This window comes from Malaclemys terrapin, chromosome 2 (genome assembly GCF_027887155.1).
Source record: "Malaclemys terrapin pileata isolate rMalTer1 chromosome 2, rMalTer1.hap1, whole genome shotgun sequence".
Taxonomy (NCBI): Eukaryota; Metazoa; Chordata; order Testudines; family Emydidae; genus Malaclemys; species Malaclemys terrapin.
The window spans coordinates 204,145,718-204,168,192 of NC_071506.1; the positions used below are offsets into that span (position 1 = coordinate 204,145,718).

A 22,475-nucleotide genomic window follows, 5' to 3' on the forward strand; every position below is an offset into this window, starting at 1 on the left:
TGAAAGACTGCACGAGCACATTTTATGAACAGTTAGAAGAATTTGTGTCCTACCAGAAATGTTTGTGCTTTAAAGGGCTGAATTCTCCTGTCTGCTAAATCCACTCTGCATCGCATGGAAGTTTTCCCATGTTTTTAACTGACCAGAGAGGGCCAGTGGAGAAGTTTCTCTGTGTGGGGAAAATTCTCTGCTGGTGTATCTGCTTCCTACGCCAGACATATCCTAACCCCTTGTTATGAGGGGAAGCAGGGAGTATGTTGGGGGAAGGGGTTGGGGAGAGTGAAGCTATACATTATCCTTCATAGTGTAAGTCAGCACAAGGGCACAGCTCTCTTACATGCTTTGGGACCAGGGATGGAGAATCTGAGACAGGCCTCAGTCAAGAATCTCACCCTAAATTGTTAGCCTATAACAAGACAGTAAAAACACAAGACTTTGTACATTATAGACTGATGCATTTATAGTTTCCTGTTATTGATTTCTTTCCTGCCTCTCGCTAGGCTCAGGGTCATTGCTTTACTATCTCCACTGAAGATTAAACAGTCTTTGGTTTTTCTGATTCAGTTTATTTTCCAGATTCTAGGCATGGTTCTCTAGGCTCGTATGCCAGCACGAACCAGGAGCAATTGCATCAACTTTCAATTGAATAAAACTGGTGTGAGCTCAAAATCAGGCATCCTGCCCAGATAGCAAAATTTTCATTGGACTAATTATTTTTCAAATAACAGCAGAAACATTAATAGTAATGCAGTCTTCTATTTTTTGTCTTTAATTGAAACTTTTGTTTAGTGTTGTAAGCCTTGATTATTTCAGGCTGTTGTGAAATGAGTAGTGGGGATGAAAGGGCTGGGGGAGTGTCTCTATATCAAACTCAGACATGATGTTATTTCCCCCATACTGCACTTGATTGTTCTTTAGTAACTGTAGGTGCTGGAACTACGGGTGCTGGGGGTGCTGCAGCACCTCCTGGATTGAAGTGGTTTCCATTATATACAAGCATTACAATCCAATTCAATGGCTCTCAGCACCCCCAAAATATAAATTGTTCCAGCAGCCCTGTTGGTAATTATTTATTGAAATAGATGTGTAGTCCAAATGGTGATGGCCGAGGGCATTATTCTGAAGTCTAGGAATCAGAATTTAAATATCTGGCACTATAGATTTATATCCCAGCGGGCAAGCCTTTCATTCTTCTGAGGTACATAAATACAGATCCATATCACATACAGTGAGTGTTTTCCAGATGAGACCTTTCAAACCTGAGGTCCCGTCTGCTCTGCATGGACAAAATCCCATGGCATATATCAGAAGATCAAGGGTTTCCCTGTGTATCCCTAGCCAGAATTTCACCTACTCTGTTATTGTGCAGAATGCAAAGTGCCCCAGGGCTGCTACCCTTCCACTAAAGGGCTGACTGTATTTCAGTGGCAATATCATTCCTCATTTCTAGGGCCTAATCTGATAGTCCTTTTTGAGGCAAACTCCCATTGACTTCAATAGTCAAAACTTAGTTTGACCCTTCAGCGTCAAATACATCAAATACTATACCTCTTTGAAAGTAGATTTTTAGCAATGTATTCTAGAAATTGTTTTGGTCTTTCCTTGAAGAATACCTTGGTAAGAGCAGGCTGTTTTTACACAGTCAGCAGCGATGTACTTTTTGTTGCATATGGTGGTCTAGCATTAGAGATTCAAAGTGAAATCCTGGCTCTTTAGAAATCAATGGCAAAACTCCGATGGACTTCAATAGGCCCAGGATTTCAACACCATCCCTTTGTCTTGTTGATATTTGGTATAAAAACAGCATCAGGTTTGACTTTTATAAATTTGGCAGTACTAATCATTGGGAAGCAGTTTTTGGCAATGGAATATTGTTCCCAGAAAAAAGCTTTAAAGGGGTATTCTGGTTGGTAATATTAAACCCCAACACTAAGAAAACATTTAATTGAAATATCAATGTTGATAGTGTAAGGCTGCAAAGTAAAACACTCAGGGATCAGGAAATGCCTGTGAACCTTAACCTTACCTCTTTGCATGTATATATCAGTCAATTACCTGATCACCTATGGATGAGAAATTCCTATCAATTCACATATACACGGGCACAGTGTCAGTGGAACACTGGGACAGCATTGAAAAAAAAAATATGATAAAAATTGTGCATAATAGATGACATTATATACACACATACATATATATTTAAACCTTCATAAATTGGGCAAATAAAAATTAATTTTCACCAGACCACTGGAAGGCATGTGTCCCAGGGAATATTTTCCTGTAAATATTTAGGACTATTTTTTAAAATTTGAAACTTTTGAAACAAAAGCAGAACTGTCTTTTTTCCTCCCATTTATTCTCCCGCTTGAAAATAGCTGAACTGTTTTGCTCAAATTTTTAAAAATGTTGTCCTCAGGGAGCAGAGTTGGAAAATAGTCTAAAAGGTGAACACTTGATAAAATTATAAGCAACTGAAAAGGCTCTTTAGAGTGGAAACATGTATACAACTTTAACTGGGGGCATAATAAATTCTGTGTGTTTTTTTAAAAGAGTGTTGGACAGTCAATACATTTAAAGTTAAAATTGTAGCAACATTATCCAAACTGTATATAACTTGCTATAATATATCAGAGTTGGGTGACCACTTACATTTCAATGAAAGGCAGAACAACATATAAAATATGGTATAAGCCATGTTTTAAGGGACACCACTGCACAACACTTAATTCACAGCATAACAACAAATCTTCATTCCAGGAGCCCAGTGTTTTTTCTACCAAATTAAACTTATTAAAAAACTTTTTCAGATGAGACTGAGGCACACATTGACTATGAAGATAATTTTCCCGATGACAGGTCTATGCCTGTGGCTGAGCACGAGGAAGAGCCTGGCAAAGAGGAAGGCGAGGAGGAACAAGAGCAGGAGTTTTCCCACCCTAAAGAAACAGAGGCAGAAAATGTTGGAAGCAGCAAAGATGTTACGCAGGGTATAGATTCTACTGAGAAAGGAAGCAAGGCACCAACTGAATCACCTGTGTCACTGCTGAGCCAAAAACACTTGTTTTGGTTCCCTGCAGAGTCTTTCAATGAGCCTGAATCTGACAAAGACACAAACGATGCCACTAAAACACAATTTTCTGATGGCAACAACCACATTGGAGTGAAAACCATCTATAATGAACCTGGCAACAAAATGATGTATGACAGCAAGGATTTCCCCATTGGACCTGTTCTTGTGAACAATGATACGAAGGCAATGAAAGATACAGTCACCAATACTGATGAATCCTGGTTAGATGGTTACCCTGTAACTCAGGAAGCAGTGGAGGATGACGAAGAGGAAGATAAGGTTGATGGATCAATGGGAACAGAAGATGACATTATCCTTACAACTGATCAACCAAACCATGTTGAAGTTAGGAAAGCAGGCAACAGTAATCCAGCTCCAGACAAGGATTTAACACAGATTGAGGCAGCCCCAACGGGGATGCGTGATTATGGGATCAAAGAAATACCATTAGTACTAACACCAACTAGTGCTCCCGAGAACGTGAGTGCTAGCAAGGGCTCTGAGGATGTGATCAGGTATCACCCAACTACATCTTTGGGATTTGTGACTCAGGAGTCTACTACAACAACTACACAGCATGACCACCCTAACTTGAAAATTGCTACATTGAAAACCTCTACAACAGTCAGTCCCATTGACCACATTCCATATCCAGAGACAGAAGAAACAACAGCACACTCAACACAAGCAGCAACCACTATACCAACTCGGGAGGTCTTTACTGACTCATTGTCTAATGAATTTCTCGAGCAAGAAAATCTCACTTATGGCACAGGAGAAAAACTTCTCCCCACTTCTGAACCTTGTGTAGGAGAGGATTGTCCTAGCCCAAGTAAAGATCCTATGATAGCTATCATTGTGATTGTTCTATGTTTGTTACTGTTTGCATCGATACTGGCGGTGTGGTGTTTCAAAAAACGGCAACAGAAGAGTTCTGTATATAAATTGAACGGAAAAGGTCAGGCTAGACATCCCCATCACCACCAACAGATTGAAATGCAGAAAGTCTAACCTGCTACCTGTTTTTTAGCAGACACTAGGAAAGCAAGAAAAAAAGTCACATGGATGGTGGACACTGAAACCCATCAGTGCAGGAAGCAGGGGGCAAAAAAACAAACAAAAAAACAAAAAACCTGTGTGGGAAAGAAGGAAGTTCAGCTGTTTGAAATCACAACTTAATATATCTTGACATTTCAGTGTTAAAGAATCTGTACATTTTTACCACATGGGTCTTTTTGGAGATCTCAGCAAAAAAGAATGTGTTTGGTAGCGCAACTGGAGATCATCCAGCATTTACATTTTGCTCATATTAATTAATAAAAGCAAATTCTTTGTCTACGACAAGCCAATGGCAGGACTGGTCAGACCTTTCTGCTTTACTCTCAGTGAGCCAGGCAAAGAGATGCGGGGCAAAAGTCTCTCTTTGAGCTACCACATATGTTGGTGTTTGTTATTTCTTTTAGAACTAACCAAATTTGTCAGGGTAGACCAAAACCAATGATTACATGGCATATCATGTGAGGAAAAATATTTGGTACAGCATGTTAATGTAATGGGTGATATTGCATTTGGAGAGATGATCACTAAGGTACTTTTCTTCAGTGTTGTGAAATTTTCTTGAAGCACGTTAACCAAACATGTAGGACATTAGGATATTTTGGGGTTAGGGGATGTTGTTTTAACCTTAGGAAAGAAATGCCTTTTTTGGTATTAATATTTTTTGTGGAAGTAATGCTTTCTCACTGGAATTGAGATAATACAAATACTAGAAAACTCCATTCTTCCTTTAAAAGTAAGCAAGCACTGTGGTAGTCAGTGCATTCCTCCTTTCAGGTGCTATGAGTAGTCCCTTACTCATCAAGGAGCCAGACAGGAATAAAGACCTTGGCAGGAAAATACATCTAAAGTAATTTGTTCTTCTGAGTAATAGTGCTTTAAGACCAACTGATGAAGATGTTGAATTTAAATACACAGCCTATAATGTATGAATTAAAAATGTTATGTAAAATATATTTGCCACATTATTCTATGGGATGACTGAAGTACACTTGTATACTCAAATATGTTTAAAAAAAAATAGATCTTGGGGTCAGACGGTTCTCTGAAAAACTTCTGTTCAACGTGCAGCAGCAGTCAAAAAACCTAACAATGTTAGGAACGGGACAGATAATAAGACAGAAAAATATGTCATGATATAAATCTACTCCATGATATATAGGTACTCCAATACCTAGAATACTGCGTGCAGTTCTGGGTACCCCATCTCAAAAAAAAAAAAAAAAAAAAATTAAAATTGGAAAAAGCATGGAGAGGGGCAACAACAATTATTAGGAGTATGGAACAGCTTCCAGATGAGGAGAGATTAAAAAGACAAGGACTGGTCAGCTTAGAAAAGAGAGGAGTAAGGTGGGAGATGCTAGAGGTCTATAAAATCATGAATGTTGTGGAGAAAGTAAGTGATTTTTACCCCTTTACATAACACGAAAACCAGGGATCTCCCCAATTAAATTAATAGCAGAGTACTTCTTTGCACAATGCAGTCAACCTATGGAACTCATTGCCAGGTGATACTGTGGAGACCAAAAGAATAACTGTGTTCAAAAAAGAATGAGAAGTTCATGGAGAATAGGTCCATCAATGGCTATTAGCCAAGATGGTCAGGGATGCAACCCTGTGCTTTAGGTGTCCCTAAACCCCTGACTGCCAATAGCTGGGACTGGACAACTCAATAATTGCCCTGTTCTGTTCATTCCCTCTGAAACATCCAGCACTGGCCACTGACAGAAGACAGGATGCTGGGCTAGATGGACCACTGGTCTGACCCAGTATGGCCATTCTTATGTTCTTATTCTCTGATGAACTGAAGGGGAGTAGAAAGTGGTCAAAGATATGATGTGGAACAGTGGGAGATACATAAGTTCATAAAAACTGCTTATTTTAGTTTGAAGTATAAAAACAAACCTAGGCAAGGAAGACCTTGGAGGCTCTTCCAATATAACATCCTATTTAGAATTGTTAAGAATCAATATGGGAGAGAGATATAGAAGGTGTCTTCTGTCATCCCTGGAATAATTTTGCTTATTTAGGAATGAAAAATCTTACTATTTGTTCTTACCTGTCCTAATGACAAAAGTAGTACTCATAACTCTGAATAATCTACAGGTCAGAAATGAGCTCATCTTCTACTTCTTACAGTGCAGTCTCAGCCAAAATACTCAAATTATTCAATAGATCAAAGCATGAAGGGAGAAAAAGGTGAAATATTGAAAGACGAATCAGTGGAGATCATATAGGACCAAATTCTGTCTTCAGTTACAGTGGTGTATATTCTGAGTAACTTTGGCCCCATTTTGTGTAACTCAATCCCCATATACTGCTAACAAAAATTAAAAACAGGATTTTAAAAATATAGCTACACATTTTGTGAAAGAATAGGACTTTATAGTGAGCAAGAGGAGTTGAGTATTGTTGCCTGGATATAGACAGAAAGAATAGAAACAGTGCAGGTTTGTAAATAGTGTGTTTCCTGTTATACTGCATGACTTTAATGTGTTCTAGAATATGAAATAACCTAGGATTACAGTTGTAAAATATTTTTATGAGGTAACTTTTTTTAAACAATGGATTTAGCACTAAGTAACTTTATGGAGTCTGTTAACTCAACTAAAACACTGTTATCTGTGTGGAAATATACTGCAAAATAAATGCAAAAACCATCAATTTTTAAACTTTTTTTTATTTTAAAGCACCAAATCAGTGTTACAGTTCTGCATAGTGTTATTTGAATGAAGTACAGCTCAACAAGCTAAGTAAACAAAGTCAGTACTGTTAGTGTCAGGAAACGTACATGATGAAAAAATCATACACAAATAAAGTTACAAATGCAAACTGCATGGGGCTCTTGTGAGACTCACAGATGCTTGTTATTCATGAAAAGGAACAAAATGTACATTAACATAGTACTCTGAGGTATCTACAAAGGCAGGGAGGAGAGGGGTGTTCTTGTTCAAATAACTGACTAAACAAATTTGTTTGTAGAGGAAATACTGGTCTCTCCCTCAGGGCTTTCTTGGAGAGATATACTCCATGTTGTTTTTGTGGATACAGAAATAAGGTGCCACTGGACTCCTTGTTGCTTTTGATATTAGAATTAGTCAAAAAGTGTTAAATCCAGGTCATCAGCCTGATTCTATTCAGCAGAATGTTTTTTCCTCCTGAAATTTACATCCCGAACGAGAATGCTGTTTGCACTTGTGGGCACTTAATAACCAGAGAGACACTGATCAAAATAGTTGAGGGGAAGGGGAGGAGAAGGGGAAAAAAAAAATCAAACTCTCCTCTTATGTGTAGCTTGGCTGATCAACTAAGGCAGGGTGTGGAGAGCATGATAAATACAAATACTGGAAGGATGAAAAGGCAAAAGTGAGGGGAGGAATTACTTAACAGAGTAAAAGCATATAACTAGGGATAGCTCAGTGGTTTGAGCATTGGCCTGCTAAATCTAGGGTTGTGAGTTCAATCCTTGAGGGGGCCACTTAGGGATCTGGGGCAAAATTTAAACACACCTATCCAAAAACTATATTAAAGGCAGCGGGAGGGGGCAAAGAGGTTAAAAATAATCAAAGAAACTTCTACCCAAAGGTTACCATTTATAAACTTTAAAAACCGAGAACTCAACAGAATTTTGTTTCCATACATCACCAAACGCTTTTTTTTTTTTTTTTTGGGGGGGGGGGGGGGGGGGAGGGAGTCTAAGCAACTGAATTATTTCCTTACAAAAAAAAGTCTCCATTTATTACATTTTTCTCTAGGCACTGAAGAGGAGTTAAGATACAAAAACCTGATCTGCCGGTGTGTATAGCCAAAACTTTTGTAAATCAGGCTATTTCTTACTAATATCTCTTTTTGTATGTAGCTTAAACTCTCCACACTAAGTCATTCACGCATTGAGTCACCAGAAAAAAGAAGTCGCTGTTTAAAGGATGGCAGACAACCAAAAGTTCAGACAGCAGCAATGAAGGATTAGTTGTGGGTTTTTCTCACTGCCCTGCTGCAAACTGCATCACAGCTCTATGTTCAAACATTATTAAAGGAGTATGTTTTCTCTGGCATCAGTACTCCTCTCCACAGTTTAAGTATTGAATTTTTTTCTGAACTGAAGTAGTTTTGGTTTACAGCCCACATTAGAACTTAAACATATTTCCATAGTAGCTGGCATATGCAGGCAACTGTTTACCCTCAATTGCAGCCATAAACATGAGTACATTTACAATCCAACACATCTTTGTCTATTTGCAACTCAGTATTTAGAGCTGTAAGAAGTGCAGGTTACTAAAAATCACTTTTTAAAGGGAACCCCTTTAAAGGGGCAGATTTCCTGTGTTTGCCTTTGCTGTCAATATCCACCAATATTAGCTTTCTTGAATGCAGGGATATGCAGTGGAGGTTAGCTACAGCAATGGGGTAAGAAAAAGCCATATAAAGCAGAACGTTCGAATATGGTTTTAGAAGGAATAAAGGAATAGTTTGTTTCTGAGGTACATCTTGAGTTACATTTATGAGTATAGTTCTATACTGTAAAATATGTATGTAAAAATGACACCTTCTTACTCAGAAGTATTTCCCCAGAGATATTCAGAATCACATCTGCTTTAATGATTAATTTAAAAAAAATGTTTTTGTCTTGGTAGCATTGCAAAGCAATACAGCTCAAGGGGAAGAGAGAAAGGGATAGACAACTGGATTCTGTTTTGCCTTATGAATTGGCAACAGAATGATTAATTAAGGTTTCATGGCAAAAATCTTTATTGCTGGCAGTGTGAGAGAAAGAACCCAGCTTAACTTTCAGATTCAAGGTTGAATTTGCAGGAACTGACACTTAGAAAAAGATTTTTTCCTTCTAAACTGAACATATTTAATATAGAAATCGTTGAGACACAGTAAGTATGGAATCTATTATGCCATTGGATAGTAGCTTTTCAGAACATAACTACTCTAATGTTTGAACAATACACAAAACCCCTCCCCCATTATTTATTTTATTTGAATGAATGTTGAAGCTTATGAAAGTGAGTTAGAAGCAAGTGAGGCACTGAAGTAGCTAGAAAGAGTCCATGTTAGAATACTCAATACAGCTCTGCCAAATAAACTCACTCCCAACTTGCAATACTGCTAATAGTCCAGTCCTGATTCACAGTCTACAGCTCAATAGAGATGGTCACTATACCCAACTGTCTGATAGTTTAGACATGTGGACAAATACCCATTGGGAATTAGACTGTTACAGCCAAAGTCTGTGATCCAGTTCAAGCTAAAACTTCCAGGAAATTCACGATCTTACAAAAGGCCTGTGCAAAACCCTCTGTCCAACATAAGATCTTAACATAGAGCTTAAGTGGGGCAGAAGGCCTGGTGCTAACCATACCCTCTGGGATGAATTTCATTCAGTGTTCACCAGTAATGCTGACAACATTCTTATTTGTGTAATCTGCAACAGGCTATTACATAACTGCTTGTGGGCAGCAGGAGATGGCTCAGAGAGACTAAGGGCTGGTCTACACTTAGTCCGGACTTCGGACTAAGGTACGCAAATTCAGCTACGTTAATAACGTAGCTGAATTCGAAGTACCTTACTCCGGACTTACCGCGGTCCAGACGCGGCCGGAAGTCTCCCCCCGTCGACGCCGCGTACTCCTCTCGGCGAGCTGGAGTACCGGCGTCGATTGTGAGCACTTCCGGGATCGATCCCAGAACATAGATGGCGTGCCTCCGGACCAGCCGGTAAGTGAAGACTAGGCCTAAGAGCAGTTATCCATATATCTTGCTGGATTATTAGAAAAGTAAGCCATTATAAAAGGCTCAATACTACAGTTCTGTCATAGGCAAGACCATCACTGACCTCAGTTGAGTTATACCCACACATGAGTGGTAGGATGAGGTGCAAGATGGCTATGTGCACCAATGCCACATGTTAAAGTGGTCCGGAACACACTGTCAAAACTGCCACATGTACAAAGTAGCTTGAACGAGATGCAGTACAAGAGAAGGAACGGAGCATAAAATAAGCCTTGAATAAATATTAAAAGAAAGTGAAGATGTAACATCAAAATCTCACCAACTAGACAGAAGCTGCTAGGACGAAGGTGTTGCAGGATTTTTTTGGGGGAAGGTGGGGGGAGTGGAAGGAGGGGGCACTGCCCTTCCCACCTCCTGACCCCAAGAAGAAATGGCAGAAAGGACACAGATTTATTGCAGTAACACAGTGTTGGCATTTACCAATAGCAGCAGAAAAAAAAAAAAAAATCACTTGAAAGAACATGAGAATGCTGAAAAAAGCTGCATTAAGTACTAAAGGACTAGAAGAGCAGCTATTTCTCATTAGAAAAGAGCTGGAGCTTGAGAACTCCCTGCACTTGTTAAAATTGAACTGGCTTGGGACCATATGGAAATTAGAAAAGTCATAAAAATCCACAAGGCACATGAACAAAATGAAAACAGATCACTGCCATTTTAGAAGGGTACATGGATTTTTACATAAATAGTGTGGTTCTATATTGTAAACTAATAGATAAGGCTCAGATTTGGCATGGATATTTTTAGTAAAAATCAGGGACAGGTCACAGGCAATAAAAAATTAATGGAAGCCTGTGACCTGTCCCTGATTTTTACTAAAAATAAATCTGACAAAATGGGGAGGGAGAGGGTCCAATCCCAGCCCGCCGCCCGCAGCTGGGCTGCTGTGGGGTCTGCCCGCCCTCCCCCACCTCCTGCTGCGGAGGAGCTGCTGTGGAGGGGTCCCCCACAGTGGCTGGGCTGCTGCAGGGTTCCCTGCTGCCCGCCACGACTGGGCAGCTGGGTGGGAGAGGGGGACTCTTACCACCTGCCATGGCTGGGCAGCTATAGGGAGCCCAGCCTCCCACAGTGAGTGGGAGCTGCTGGGGGCCTCAGAGAGCCGTTGCCCACCGTCAGCAGTCTAGCTCCAGGGCAGAAAATATCACAGAGGTCTCTGGAAGTCACGGATTCCATGACATAATCGTAGTCCTACTCATAGATATAACTAAAGATGTACATCAGAAACAAATTGTGGGGAAAGCTAAAGGGAAAAAGACCAAAATGATCACTTAGATGCACGTAAACTGGAAAAATCAGTCCCAGTAAGTCAAATTGTAGGCATCCATTCCTGAAGAGGTCTTTAAGGCACTTTATTATTTATTTTTGTATTACAGTAGCACCTACAGACTCCACTCAGAGATTAAGGCTCATTGTGCCAGGCACTGTACAAACAAGTAACAGGAAGACAGTCCATGCGCCACTGACCTCACAATGTAGGTTTACGAAAAGACAACAACAAGAAGGGGCAGAAGAATTGAAAACATAATTAACAAGACAACATGCAAGGAAGCATCTTTCCCAGAACAGCCCCATATCACTCACATGTGATTTCTGAAGGAGAGGCTGAGAATCTCACTGAGGAGAAGACATTTGGGCAGATGACTTAACCTTGGATGTCAAGTTTCTGATAGGAGAGATTGGAAACTGTCCTTCCATACGTCTTTGAGAGCCAGGGGATAGAGGAGATAACTCCAGAGTAGCAGCCTCTCTTCGAGCTCTTGTACTAAGCATACATCAATTCTCTAGGAGATAAGATATCCCAGTAGGGTACAGGCACTCCTATACAATGATGAGGGGTATATTTTAGTATGGAATGAAAACAGCTTATAATAAGCTGCTACACATTTTAGAAGCAGAGTTAAATTCATGCATAAACATACAATAAACAAACACTAATGTGAAGCACAACAACATGCCACATATGCTAAAGCACCAAGGCAGAGAGTGGGCCAAATTCTGCTCCCATTACAAGGGTAGCTGCACTGAAATTAATGGGGATATTATGCTGGATATACAACTGTGTAACACAAAAGAGAACTTAATCCATTGAAGTCAATGGATTAAATTGGGATTTAAGGGATTGTTTACAAGAACATTTAGCAGCCAACTGGGGTATGAATCTACTATGGCAGCCTGCTGTGAACTAACTGTTCCTGTGGACCCTTCTGATCCACATTGATCTAGTCCTCTTTGAAATGAGACTACATCAAAGTGCATTAGCTAACTGTTAATGCAGGTCAGCAGGGTCCAAATGACAATTAACCTGCAGCAGGTTAGTATGGGGATTCACTCCCCAGCTTTCAGCAAACTAAATGTTCTGGTAGAAAAGCAAGAGAAACAGCAGACAGAATCTGACCCTGTACATCTTTGGTTATATTTTATTTTAAGGGTTTGGGTTTTTTTATGACTAGGGATTGCAGAACAATCTAAAAATGAACAGGAGTACTTGTGGCACCTTGGAGACTAACACATTTATTTGAGCAAATAAATGTGTTTGTTAGTCTCCAAGGTGCCACAAGTACTCCTGTTCTTTTTGCAGATACAGACTAATACGGCTGCTACTCTGAAATCTAAAAATGATTCCTCAACTGTGGATTTCCTTTCTTATTCTCCGATACAGCTTGGAGCTAGCGTATAGCTGGTAAATGTGTAAGCAAAATAGCAGGGTTCAAGTTATTTTTACTGACCATGCTTCTCCAAATTTACTTGCACATACTGGAACTCCATAGCTGAGTTAGGGCTCAGCCATGAAAGGGGCTGAATGTCCTTGCCTCCCATTGAAGTGAGTAGACCTCAAACACTTGCAGGTTCTAGCTCTTAAAGAAAGACCTAATATCCTGGCTTCACTGAAATCAATAGGACTTTTGCCATTGACTTCAATGGGGCCAGGATTTCACCCATTATCTTTAAATACAATATTTTTCATGGTCTTCAAAATACTTGTTTATAGGGCAGGATCATATAACAGAACAAGGAAAATACACTAGTGAAAAAGGTAGGAGTTCAATCTCCCAAATAGTCCTCCCACCTATGGTCAAAAGCTGGTATAGATGTATTCTTCATGATTACATCCTATCTACCATCAACAATGGGTACAGAGATTATGATTACATCTCAAGTTTGCTCTTTATTAAGATAAATCGTTCTTCAGAACAGATAGCTTTATCTCTACTTCCTTTTGGGTATGAAAATATGCAGATTGCCCATCAGACTAAAGAGCCTGAAAACCCTTATCTAGATGAGAGAATACACAAACCATACTTTTTACCTGATTAGCTCTTACTCACATAAGTGAAACTACTCACATGGACAAGAACTACTTGTGAGAGAAGAGGTATGCACGATTGGGCCCTAAAGGAGCAAAAATTGAGAGAGAGAGAAATTTAACTACTTATTGCATGAATTCTGACTGATCTCCTGCTTCATGCTATTGAACCTCGTGCAATTTTCAAGACAGATCAAAATTGCTGACAGAAGCAATTTCTCAGAGCAGTTTTTAAAAGGCCATTAGTTAAGTCAGTGTAGTTGTAGCCCTGTCAGTCCCAGGATATTACAGACAAGGTGGGTGAGGTAATATATTTTATTAAAATAAAATGAAAAAAAAAAATACTACCTCATCCACCTTGTCTCTCTAACTAGCTAAGTCAGTTAAAGCACATTTCAGTTTTTTTTGTTTTTGTTTTTTTATTATTACCATAATGCCTGGGAACGCTAGGTGTGGACCCGGACCCCACTCTACTAGGGATTGTACAAACAGAACAATAGAAGAGTCTTTGCCCAAAAAGTTTACAATCTAAATTATGGAGCAGTCTGTTTGATGTATTAGCATCTTTTGATGCACTGAAATTTAGTGCAAGTTTGTTACTCATCACGGGGAAAGCCATATACAAAATACCATTACATGCCTCAGAAAATCTGGAGAATTGATATGCCCTATTCAATTACTTGGTCCATATTCTGGCAAAACTTCTTCAGAATTTAGCCAAGCTACTACAATTTAGCTGAGCAGACTGAAGGAAGCTCAGTGACAGGTGAGAGCATCTGAATAGCTTTCTTTTTTTAAAGTACCATTTTAAAGAAATCAGACACAAGATTATACCCCATATGGCTCAACTTTGAGAGCATACAGTGAAAAACCACACTCATGAAAAAGTTCAGTGCAGTGTGGCAGTGATCGCACAGGAAAGATTCATGACATTTGACTGAGGTTAAAGGCATAGCTTCGAAGTATCTCTAACTTGAGCTACAAATGAGGATATGAAGACACAACAGTGGGTCTTTATTTTTTTAAAAAAAACCTATGCTTTGTTTTTGTTCATCAGGATTCACTGTTTTCATCCACTTCAAGGAGTTCATCAAGGAATTCCACAACTTCACCCTAAGAGATTAAAAGATAGCAGGACACATGTTAATTACTTACAGTGGAATGGATGGAAAAGGCTTTACATTTTATCTTAGAACTAGGTTGTAGCGGAAGTTGTCAAGAACAGACTGATTTTATATAGCACCTTTCGTTTGCTCAAAATAGTGCAAAGAGCCTTCAAAAGTAATGAGATAGCCTATTTAAGTGTAGAGCACATGGCTGCAGCAACGACTCCATAGTTATGTGCCAGATTTTACAAACTGAAGACTCGTCTTCACTACCCGCCGTATTGGCGGGGAGCAATAGATTTATTGGGGATCGATATATCGCGTCTCATTAAGACGCGATATATCGATCCCCGAACACGCTCGCCGTCGACTCCGGAACTCCACCAGAGCGAGCGGCGGTAGCGCAGTCAACGGGGGAGCTGCAGCCGTTGATCCCACACTGTCTGGACCCCAGGTAATTTGATCCAAGATACTTCAAGTTGCGTATCTTGGATCAATTCCCCCCCCTCTTAGTGTAGGCCAGCCCTCAGGACCCTGAGTAGTCCACTGACACATCCAGATTAGTTTACTCATTAAGGTTCTGACTGAGCAAAATACTAAAGCATAAAACTTAAATTTTAAGTATGAGTAGTTCCACTGACTTCAACAGAACTACTCACGTGACTAAAGTTAGGCATATGCTTAATAGTTTTTGGAAAGATAGTAGTTAATTTTACAGTTATATCAATCTTTGGACTTTAGAAAAAAAAAACAACTCAGATCTTGGCAGAGGTAACAAATATCAAAAGCCTAGTGAAATTAGAAGCTCTGCCAACCAAACCGCTTGGGTTCAGAAAGGTTACAAACCCCTCCACGCTAAATAATTGATTAGAATACTATACTGTCTTGTTTTTCATTTAACATATGTTGTTTTGACACTTGGTCTATAATTACAGCAAAATATAGACCTTATCAGAAGAAAATATTACAGTTCACAGCAAGTTTTCATACATAGTTTTTTGTAGTGCAACACACCTGGGATATGTCTACACAGCTGCTGAGAAGGTGCTTCCCAGCACAGGCTGACAGTCAGGTGCTAGCTCTGCTCAAGCTAGCATGCTAAAAATAGCAGTGAAAGCAGTGTAACACAGGTGGTGGTTTGGACCAGCTTCCTGAGTGGGTATTCAAGGGGTCCAGGTGAGTTTATACTCAGGTGGCTACTCTAAGCTGCTGCTGGACTGCTATTTTTAGTGCAGTTCCTTGAACAGAGCTAGTCTGTCTGTCTCTACGTGCACTGGAAAGCATCCTCCCAGCAGCAGTGCAGACACACGCTAAGGAAACCCAGATTAAAAATGCAGCAAAATGTACTTTAAGGTTGCATTAAAATAGCCATTAAATTAAGACAGATGCATCAAGAATTCTCATATGCTGCTCCTCCTCCCCTACTTCTCTTGCCTAGTTTTCCACCACTGACCTTTGTTCCTGCACTACCTACTCTTCTTTTTACCTACCTTCATTCTAGAGCTGGTCCAAAATTGGAATTTCTGTTAGGTGGGAAATTCCAACTTTTTTCTAGGAAAAAAATAATCCTAATCAGAATGAAAAAGGTGAAATTTCCCATAAAATTAAATTTCCAATAAATAAATAAAAATATAATTTGGGACAATTAAAACAATTTGATTTTGACTTATTTAAAATTTTAAATACAAAATCAAAAAATAAAATAACTTTCTAAACAAAAATGTTGTTTTGAAATGAAAAATCCAAACACTTTGTTCTGATCAGGTTGAAACATTCAGTTTCGATTTCCACCCTTTCCCCCCCACAAATGAAATTTTGTTGAAAGTTACACATTCCTGTGGAACATGGTGGTTTTGATTAATGACATTTTCCAACAGAAAAACAATGCACTGGAAAAATTCTGACCAGTTGTGCCTTGTTCTCAGTTTTTAAAAATCAGAATTTATAAACTTTGTTTTCAAACACATTTATTTGAATTCTCCTCTCTTTTTTGTACTCCCATTCTTTGTCCACTATGTTCATTTTCTAGTTTGTCACATGTAAACTGCAAACTGTTTGGGGAAGGGACTGTTTTTCCTTCTCTCTGTGAAGTATCATGCTAAATTATGGTACTACAAAATAATAGTTTAAAACTTTAACTAGATTTTAACCAAGTTTCTGTCTGGGAATTTATTCATCGGGCATACAGCACACCCAAGTTTATTTCTGCAGTTTCTGAGCCTGGATATTGCTGCAATCTTCCGTACAGATGGGAAAAGGGTATTATATCCTCTGCGGTCAGTGAAAGGAATTTAAAGCAGAGAGAGGCTCTGTTTATTTTTAATGCAATAGTCACTGTGACCAGGATTAAAAAAAAATATATATCGAGTTCTTCAGAAGTGTGAATTGTAAGGACAAAAAACCCTCCAAAAGTGGGATGACAGCTGGCTGGAATAACTGCTGCTCCTATTCCCAAATTCACAGTTCCTTCTTACTGCTTTGTTGGAGTTTAAGCAAACTGTGAAGTGGTTTCAGCAGCTTCTGAAGGAAGACTGTTTATTTTGCATTTCGCTCACTTGAAACATAAGTATCCAAGTCAATAAAGGTGCAAGAAACAAACATCACCAGTTCTTTTATATTCTCTATTTGTCTTTCTGTAGGCAAGCAGTTTGGGGTTATGGAAAAGGGTATTAAAAACCATCTCCGCATAGCAAGGAACTAGTTATTTTGTTAAAAATAATAATTTGCACTTCTGTAGAGCCTACCATTTGTGGACCTCAAGATACTTTATAAATGTGAATGAATAAAGCCCCACAATGCCCTTATGGGGTGAGTATTATCATCCTCAATATGAAAACTGAGGCACAGAGAAGTTAAGGCCCAAATTTTCAAGTATAGGAACCCAAATTTAGAGGCTATCTTGAGGGGCTGATTTTCTGCAGCTCCCATTGACTTTGATTGGGATTTTGGGTATTCAGCACTTCTGAAAATCATGCTCTAGGGGTGTCCCTGATCTAACTGAGACTGCTTTTTCTATGGCTCAATATTACATTTTAATAAAATGCTAAAACAGGATGACAAAAGAAAATTTTTATCTTTTCCGTAAATCTGCAAAGAAAGGGAACCTTTAAAAGGTAGGTTATTTTGGGCGGAAGGAGGTGGGGGGATGGGACATAGAAGTCTGACAGCATTATTTCCAGTGAGAGCATAGTTCAGAGTGAAGACACAGTGATCTTCACTACTATGATTTTAACTCAGCCTCCACTACCCCTGAGAAATAAATCCTGACTACATATATTATATTGCATTTCTAGAAGTTTGCTCACACACTCGCCATTAATGCAGTACACTCTAAAGACACTGATGGCCCAAAGTTTAGCCCTTGTCCTTTGTACTTGAAAGTCTGCCAATCTCATGTAAAAAGGAGTATTACTTAAACCTGAAAAAAGGGATGAAATAAGTTTGACTAAAATCCCAAATTATCTGAAGTTTCTTTTCAGACTCTGAATATCCAAGAAAAAGCAACAATTAAAAACAAAAAAAAACAAACAAAAGACATTTTATCCCCCCATTATGCTAATGCAAATCCATAGGCTCTAACAGAGTTAAAGGGCTGGAATGGAGAACAAGATTTGGCCCAACATGTAAAAATAAATACCCAGAAAAATCTGCTGCAGTGCAACAGAAGACTGGTTTAATTTTTCTTTTGAGAAAGCAGCAACTCTAGATTATGTTTGAAGAAGACTAAAAACTGTACCTAAACTCTGTCTGCCCCACCCTCAAAAATGTAAAACATTTATATGTTGTGCATATTATAGTCTGTGGATTGCATCCACATTAAAAGGCTATCTAGGCTACAATGGTATGTCAGAAGATTTCATTAGATTGTCATGTTAAAGCTATGAATAGGCAGATTACTATCCTTGTCCCATTAGCACCCTCATGACAGGGCATCATCCCTTTGTTAGGAATGCAGAGCTGAAATAAAAGAAGGCATTTTAAATTATTGAGGTCAGCAAATACTTCACAGGTGTTAATTCCTGGGAAAGTTGCTTGTCAACAGAGCTCTAATAGCTTCCTACTGGCCTGAGTCCAAGGGCCTGGATGCAGCAAAATATTTAATACCTGCAGCAAGATGCTGGATGCCCTCAATTCCCAATGCTCTCTATGCCTTCTGGATACTAATAGAACATAAATAATAAAGTAAGACAATAAATGTAATGATACCCCTAGTCAGGTTGTCTGTGAGCCTCTACTGATTCAGCTAAAAGGATTAAGCCCATTGATGCAGAGGCAACAGCAAACTCATAAACCTCTGTCTGTAGTCTACCCACTTCGTAGTGGGGACAAAAATCACACTGTATTAATGTGGGTTACACAAATATGGTTCTTAAATCAACAAACATGCTATCCAGATTCCTAATCAACTGCTAAATGGTAGAATAAAAGACTGAGGAAATATGGGGCCACACCACATATCTTGACAGTACCAAACAGACAAGTTGTCCATGAAATTCTCAAAATGGGAAATGTGAGAGGTTTGTTTAAAATCCAACTACATTGCTTAGTGTCTCTGCACAATCTAATCCAATTTGATGAGACTTACTGGCATGACAAATGTGGCCAGTGTTTAAAACAAAAAAAATTTAAAAAAAAAAAGATACAGATCCCTTTGGTTTCAGAATGGTAGCCGTGTTAGTCTGTAGAAGCAAAAAGAACGAGGAGTACTTGTGGCACCTTAGAGACTAACAAATTTATTTGGGCATAAGTTTTCGTGGGCTAAAACTCAGAATCTGCAAAGGATAGGGTAACACACTGGGTTTGAAGTTTTACCCCATGTCCATGTGTCACTGCTGTCCATTTCCAATACAATAGTATTAAATATTACACATACAACACAAGGAAAGAAAGAAATAAAATACAACCTTTTAGGAGAAACAGCTAGCTATTAAAATTAACAGGATAGAGAAAACAAAACAAAAACAAAAAAAATTGTCAATATGGCTGTCACAGTCCATTTGGGGCTGATGGTCCAGCACTAACTTTTCTTTGGCCAGTATAGTGCACTTAAACATTGTAATAGTGACCATTAGCACTTTTATCCCCCCACCCTCTTGCAGGTCCATTAGGCACACAGGGCAGATGCTTTTCCTTTGGCTGCCAAAAATGAACACCAGCTTCTGCACGGCAAATATTAGTCACCCTTTTATGTTACTGCCTCTAAATATAATCTGCTTTAACATTTCTTATTGTGGACTGGAAAGACTCTGGGGAAAACAACTTTTCTGTAATAACCCATACTTTCCATATAGATCATTGACAGCATTTTGTACAGGAATTTCATACAGACTGTCATGAAGCCTGTTTGGTTGCACAGCAGTATCACAGAATATTAAAATAATGCATTAGTATGATTCGGCAAAATGGCCGATGTTGGTATGGTGGGTCCCACACTTTTCTTGGCGGGCTGGTGGAGTGGGGCTAGGACCCACCCCTTGCCCCTGCTCTTGGGGTGCCAAGGGTCCCGCTAGTGGCCCGGGAAGGTGGTAGAGGAGGGAAGCGGGGAAGGAGTCTGGGTTTGCTCCTTGGGCTGAGGCTCAGCCCCTCTTAACCCCTGTGGGTTTCTTACCCTCTTCCCCCTTGGGTAGGGTTACCCTCGGTCCTTGATGCTGCGGGAGGGAGTCTCCCTGCCCTGCTGGGGCAGGGTCTCCCTTCCTCTAGTTCTCCGGTCTTTCAATTCTCAGCAACACACCTCCCAACTCTAGTCCTCTCTCCTTCCTTGCACCATCCTGTCTGCCTGAAGCAGGGTTTTTTATTAGGTTCCTGACAGGGTCTTAATTGACTACAGGTGCTCCAATTACAGGTGCTCCCACTGGGGTGCGGCCGAGGCCGCTCCAGCCCTCCCGGTCCAGCCCAGCACAGCTGGGGTCCCGCTGGCCCGCCGTGGCCCCACCATTTGGCTGACCTGGCGCAGCCAGCTGTGGGGGTTAATGGTTAAGGCCTGGTTAACGGTAAGCCTAATGCTTACCGGTTAACCTTTTACATCCCTAGTTCAGGGACACTCCCTTGGATATGGCTTACACAGCCCAGACAACAAATTAATGCTGCTTTAATCAGTATTAGCTTCCACTGATAAATATAAAAACACAAAAATAATCAACAAAAAAATCCCCAGCACGTTTCTCAATGGAGCAAGCCACAGTTTTTCCTGATGTAACAACGTAGCCTATCTTAATGCAAAATCCTAGTGGATAATGCAAAATCCTAGCTACATCACAGTAAAAGCAATCTGTATCTTGTCTCCACTAGGATTTTACATTAGGATAGCTCTCAATGTAAACATCCCCCCATCCCACCCATCCCCCTTTTTTTTTTGCATTGAAAGCAGTGTTTGTAACACTCCCCCCCACATTACGCAGTGGGAAGGATTAGCATGGTACATCATATCTCTGGCTGAATACTGCAAGAACATTGATTCAAATTCCAAAAGCTTAATCAATTAGACCATGTTCATGGTCATTCTAGTCACTATTTACAAACATTCACAAGTGGGTTTTTTTGTACAAATACCTGGAGAAAGACTGCTCTTCATATGTATTTGCAAACAAACAAGAAATTGCTATTCTTTTTCAAAAATTGTCACCCAAACAGGGAGTAGAAACAATACTATGTGACTTCCATGACCAACTGCACACCAATAACAGTGACTAGTACACAGTCAAAGCGAACAGGTGGCATTTAAACACCACATTAGTCTGCACAAACTTTTGAACAACTAGAAATAACAAGTAAGCTTATAAAGCTCAAAAAGTCTGTTTGCTAACAACACTGCTCTACAGCCAAAAGGCTTCTGAAATAAATGTAGTCAAACTTTACTAATTCTGGGTCACTGAGAATGAAAATGATGCTTAAAATTGTTGATTGGCTCTAGTTTTCAAGATATGCTATTGGGTCAGTATATATGACCCTTGACTTGGGAATGGCGGAGGATAAGTGAGTTATAAAGGGAAGGGATCTCAATTTAAACCAGAAATGACTAAAATACATCTTTGACTGGATCTATGAATAAATCTATGACTGGGTTTGGACAGTACTTGCTTTTTAGGCAAAACAATGAATGATACAATCTGAAGCTGGTATTGCATCATACATGATATGAACTGATCATGTTATTCCTAGAAGTCATGGATGATGCAATCATAATGAAGCTTACATCACTCTGCTGAACAAATTGCCCTATATCAGCTCTAGAAATCATACAGTGTCGTGCTTACTGGTCAGTGTTTGATTTTGCAAAGGGACAGATTTTTGTTTAGCCAAAGTGAGCAGAGATGCCTCGTACTTGTGTGAACAGTGCAGATAACTTCTGCTATGCTTGTGGTGAAGTGACTTTTGCATCACAAAAGCGCAGTATAACCACTATGGTTAAGAAAGCCTATCACCTTTATTTTGGCTGCAAAATTGGAGATCAGGACAAGAGGTGGGCCCCACACATATGCTGCAACACTTGTGCAACAAATCTTTGCCAGTAGTTGAACAGGAAAAGGAAATCTATGCCTTTTGCAGTGCCAATGATTTGGAGAGAGCCAACAGATCATACCAGCAATTGTTACTTCTGCATGGTGCCTCCAGTTGGGAAAGGTGCGTCAAAGAAGAAAAAGTGGACTGTGCATTATCCAAACATTCCATCAGCTATACGCCCAGTACCCCATGGAGAAGGACTGCTGGTTCCTGATGCACCAGAATCATTCTCACTTGAGTCAGACGAGGAAGAGGAAGAGGATGAAACTTCTGATGAAACATTTTCTCCCATCCTCCTCCTCTGAACTACACCTCATAACACAAGGTGAACTGGATGACCTTGTCAGGGATTTGGAACTCCCCAAGAGTAAGGCAGAGCTGTTGGGCTCCAGACTACAGCAGTGGAATCTCCTGGCAGGTGATGTTAGGGTTTCCATGTTCCATGACCGTCAAAAGGATCTTGCCCCATTCTTCTTCATGGAAGGTGATCTTGTAGCCTGCAACAACATCGATGGTGTGATGGCAGCCCTCAACATCGTTCACGATCCAGATGAGTGGAGACTGTTCATTGATTCATCGAAGACGAGTCTTAAAGCTGTTTTACTGCATAATGGCAATGTTTTGCCATCAATTCCAGTTGGTC

The 22,475-nt window shown here is 39.7% G+C and overlaps 2 protein-coding genes across 4 annotated transcripts in view; one reads left to right on the top strand and one right to left on the bottom strand.

The window, feature by feature from the left end:
* SUSD5 (sushi domain containing 5) overlaps positions 1 to 7,007 on the top strand; it is a 69,401-nt gene extending 62,394 nt beyond the window's left edge. Inside the window, exon 5 of the mRNA XM_054019512.1 lies at positions 2,808 to 7,007. Within this exon, the coding sequence (XP_053875487.1) occupies positions 2,808 to 4,081 (1,274 nt within the window). The 3' untranslated portion in view covers positions 4,082 to 7,007. The remainder of the gene's footprint in view (positions 1 to 2,807) is intronic.
* CRTAP (cartilage associated protein) overlaps positions 6,787 to 22,475 on the bottom strand; it is a 41,729-nt gene continuing 26,040 nt past the window's right edge. For 2 of the 3 annotated variants that reach the window (XM_054019515.1, XM_054019513.1), the window contains exon 7: positions 6,787 to 14,339. In XM_054019515.1, the coding sequence (XP_053875490.1) occupies positions 14,280 to 14,339 (60 nt within the window). In that variant the 3' untranslated portion in view covers positions 6,787 to 14,279. Of the gene's footprint in view, positions 14,340 to 15,806; positions 15,884 to 22,475 lie in introns of those variants that run through there. The other variant, XM_054019514.1, reaches the window with a different exon arrangement.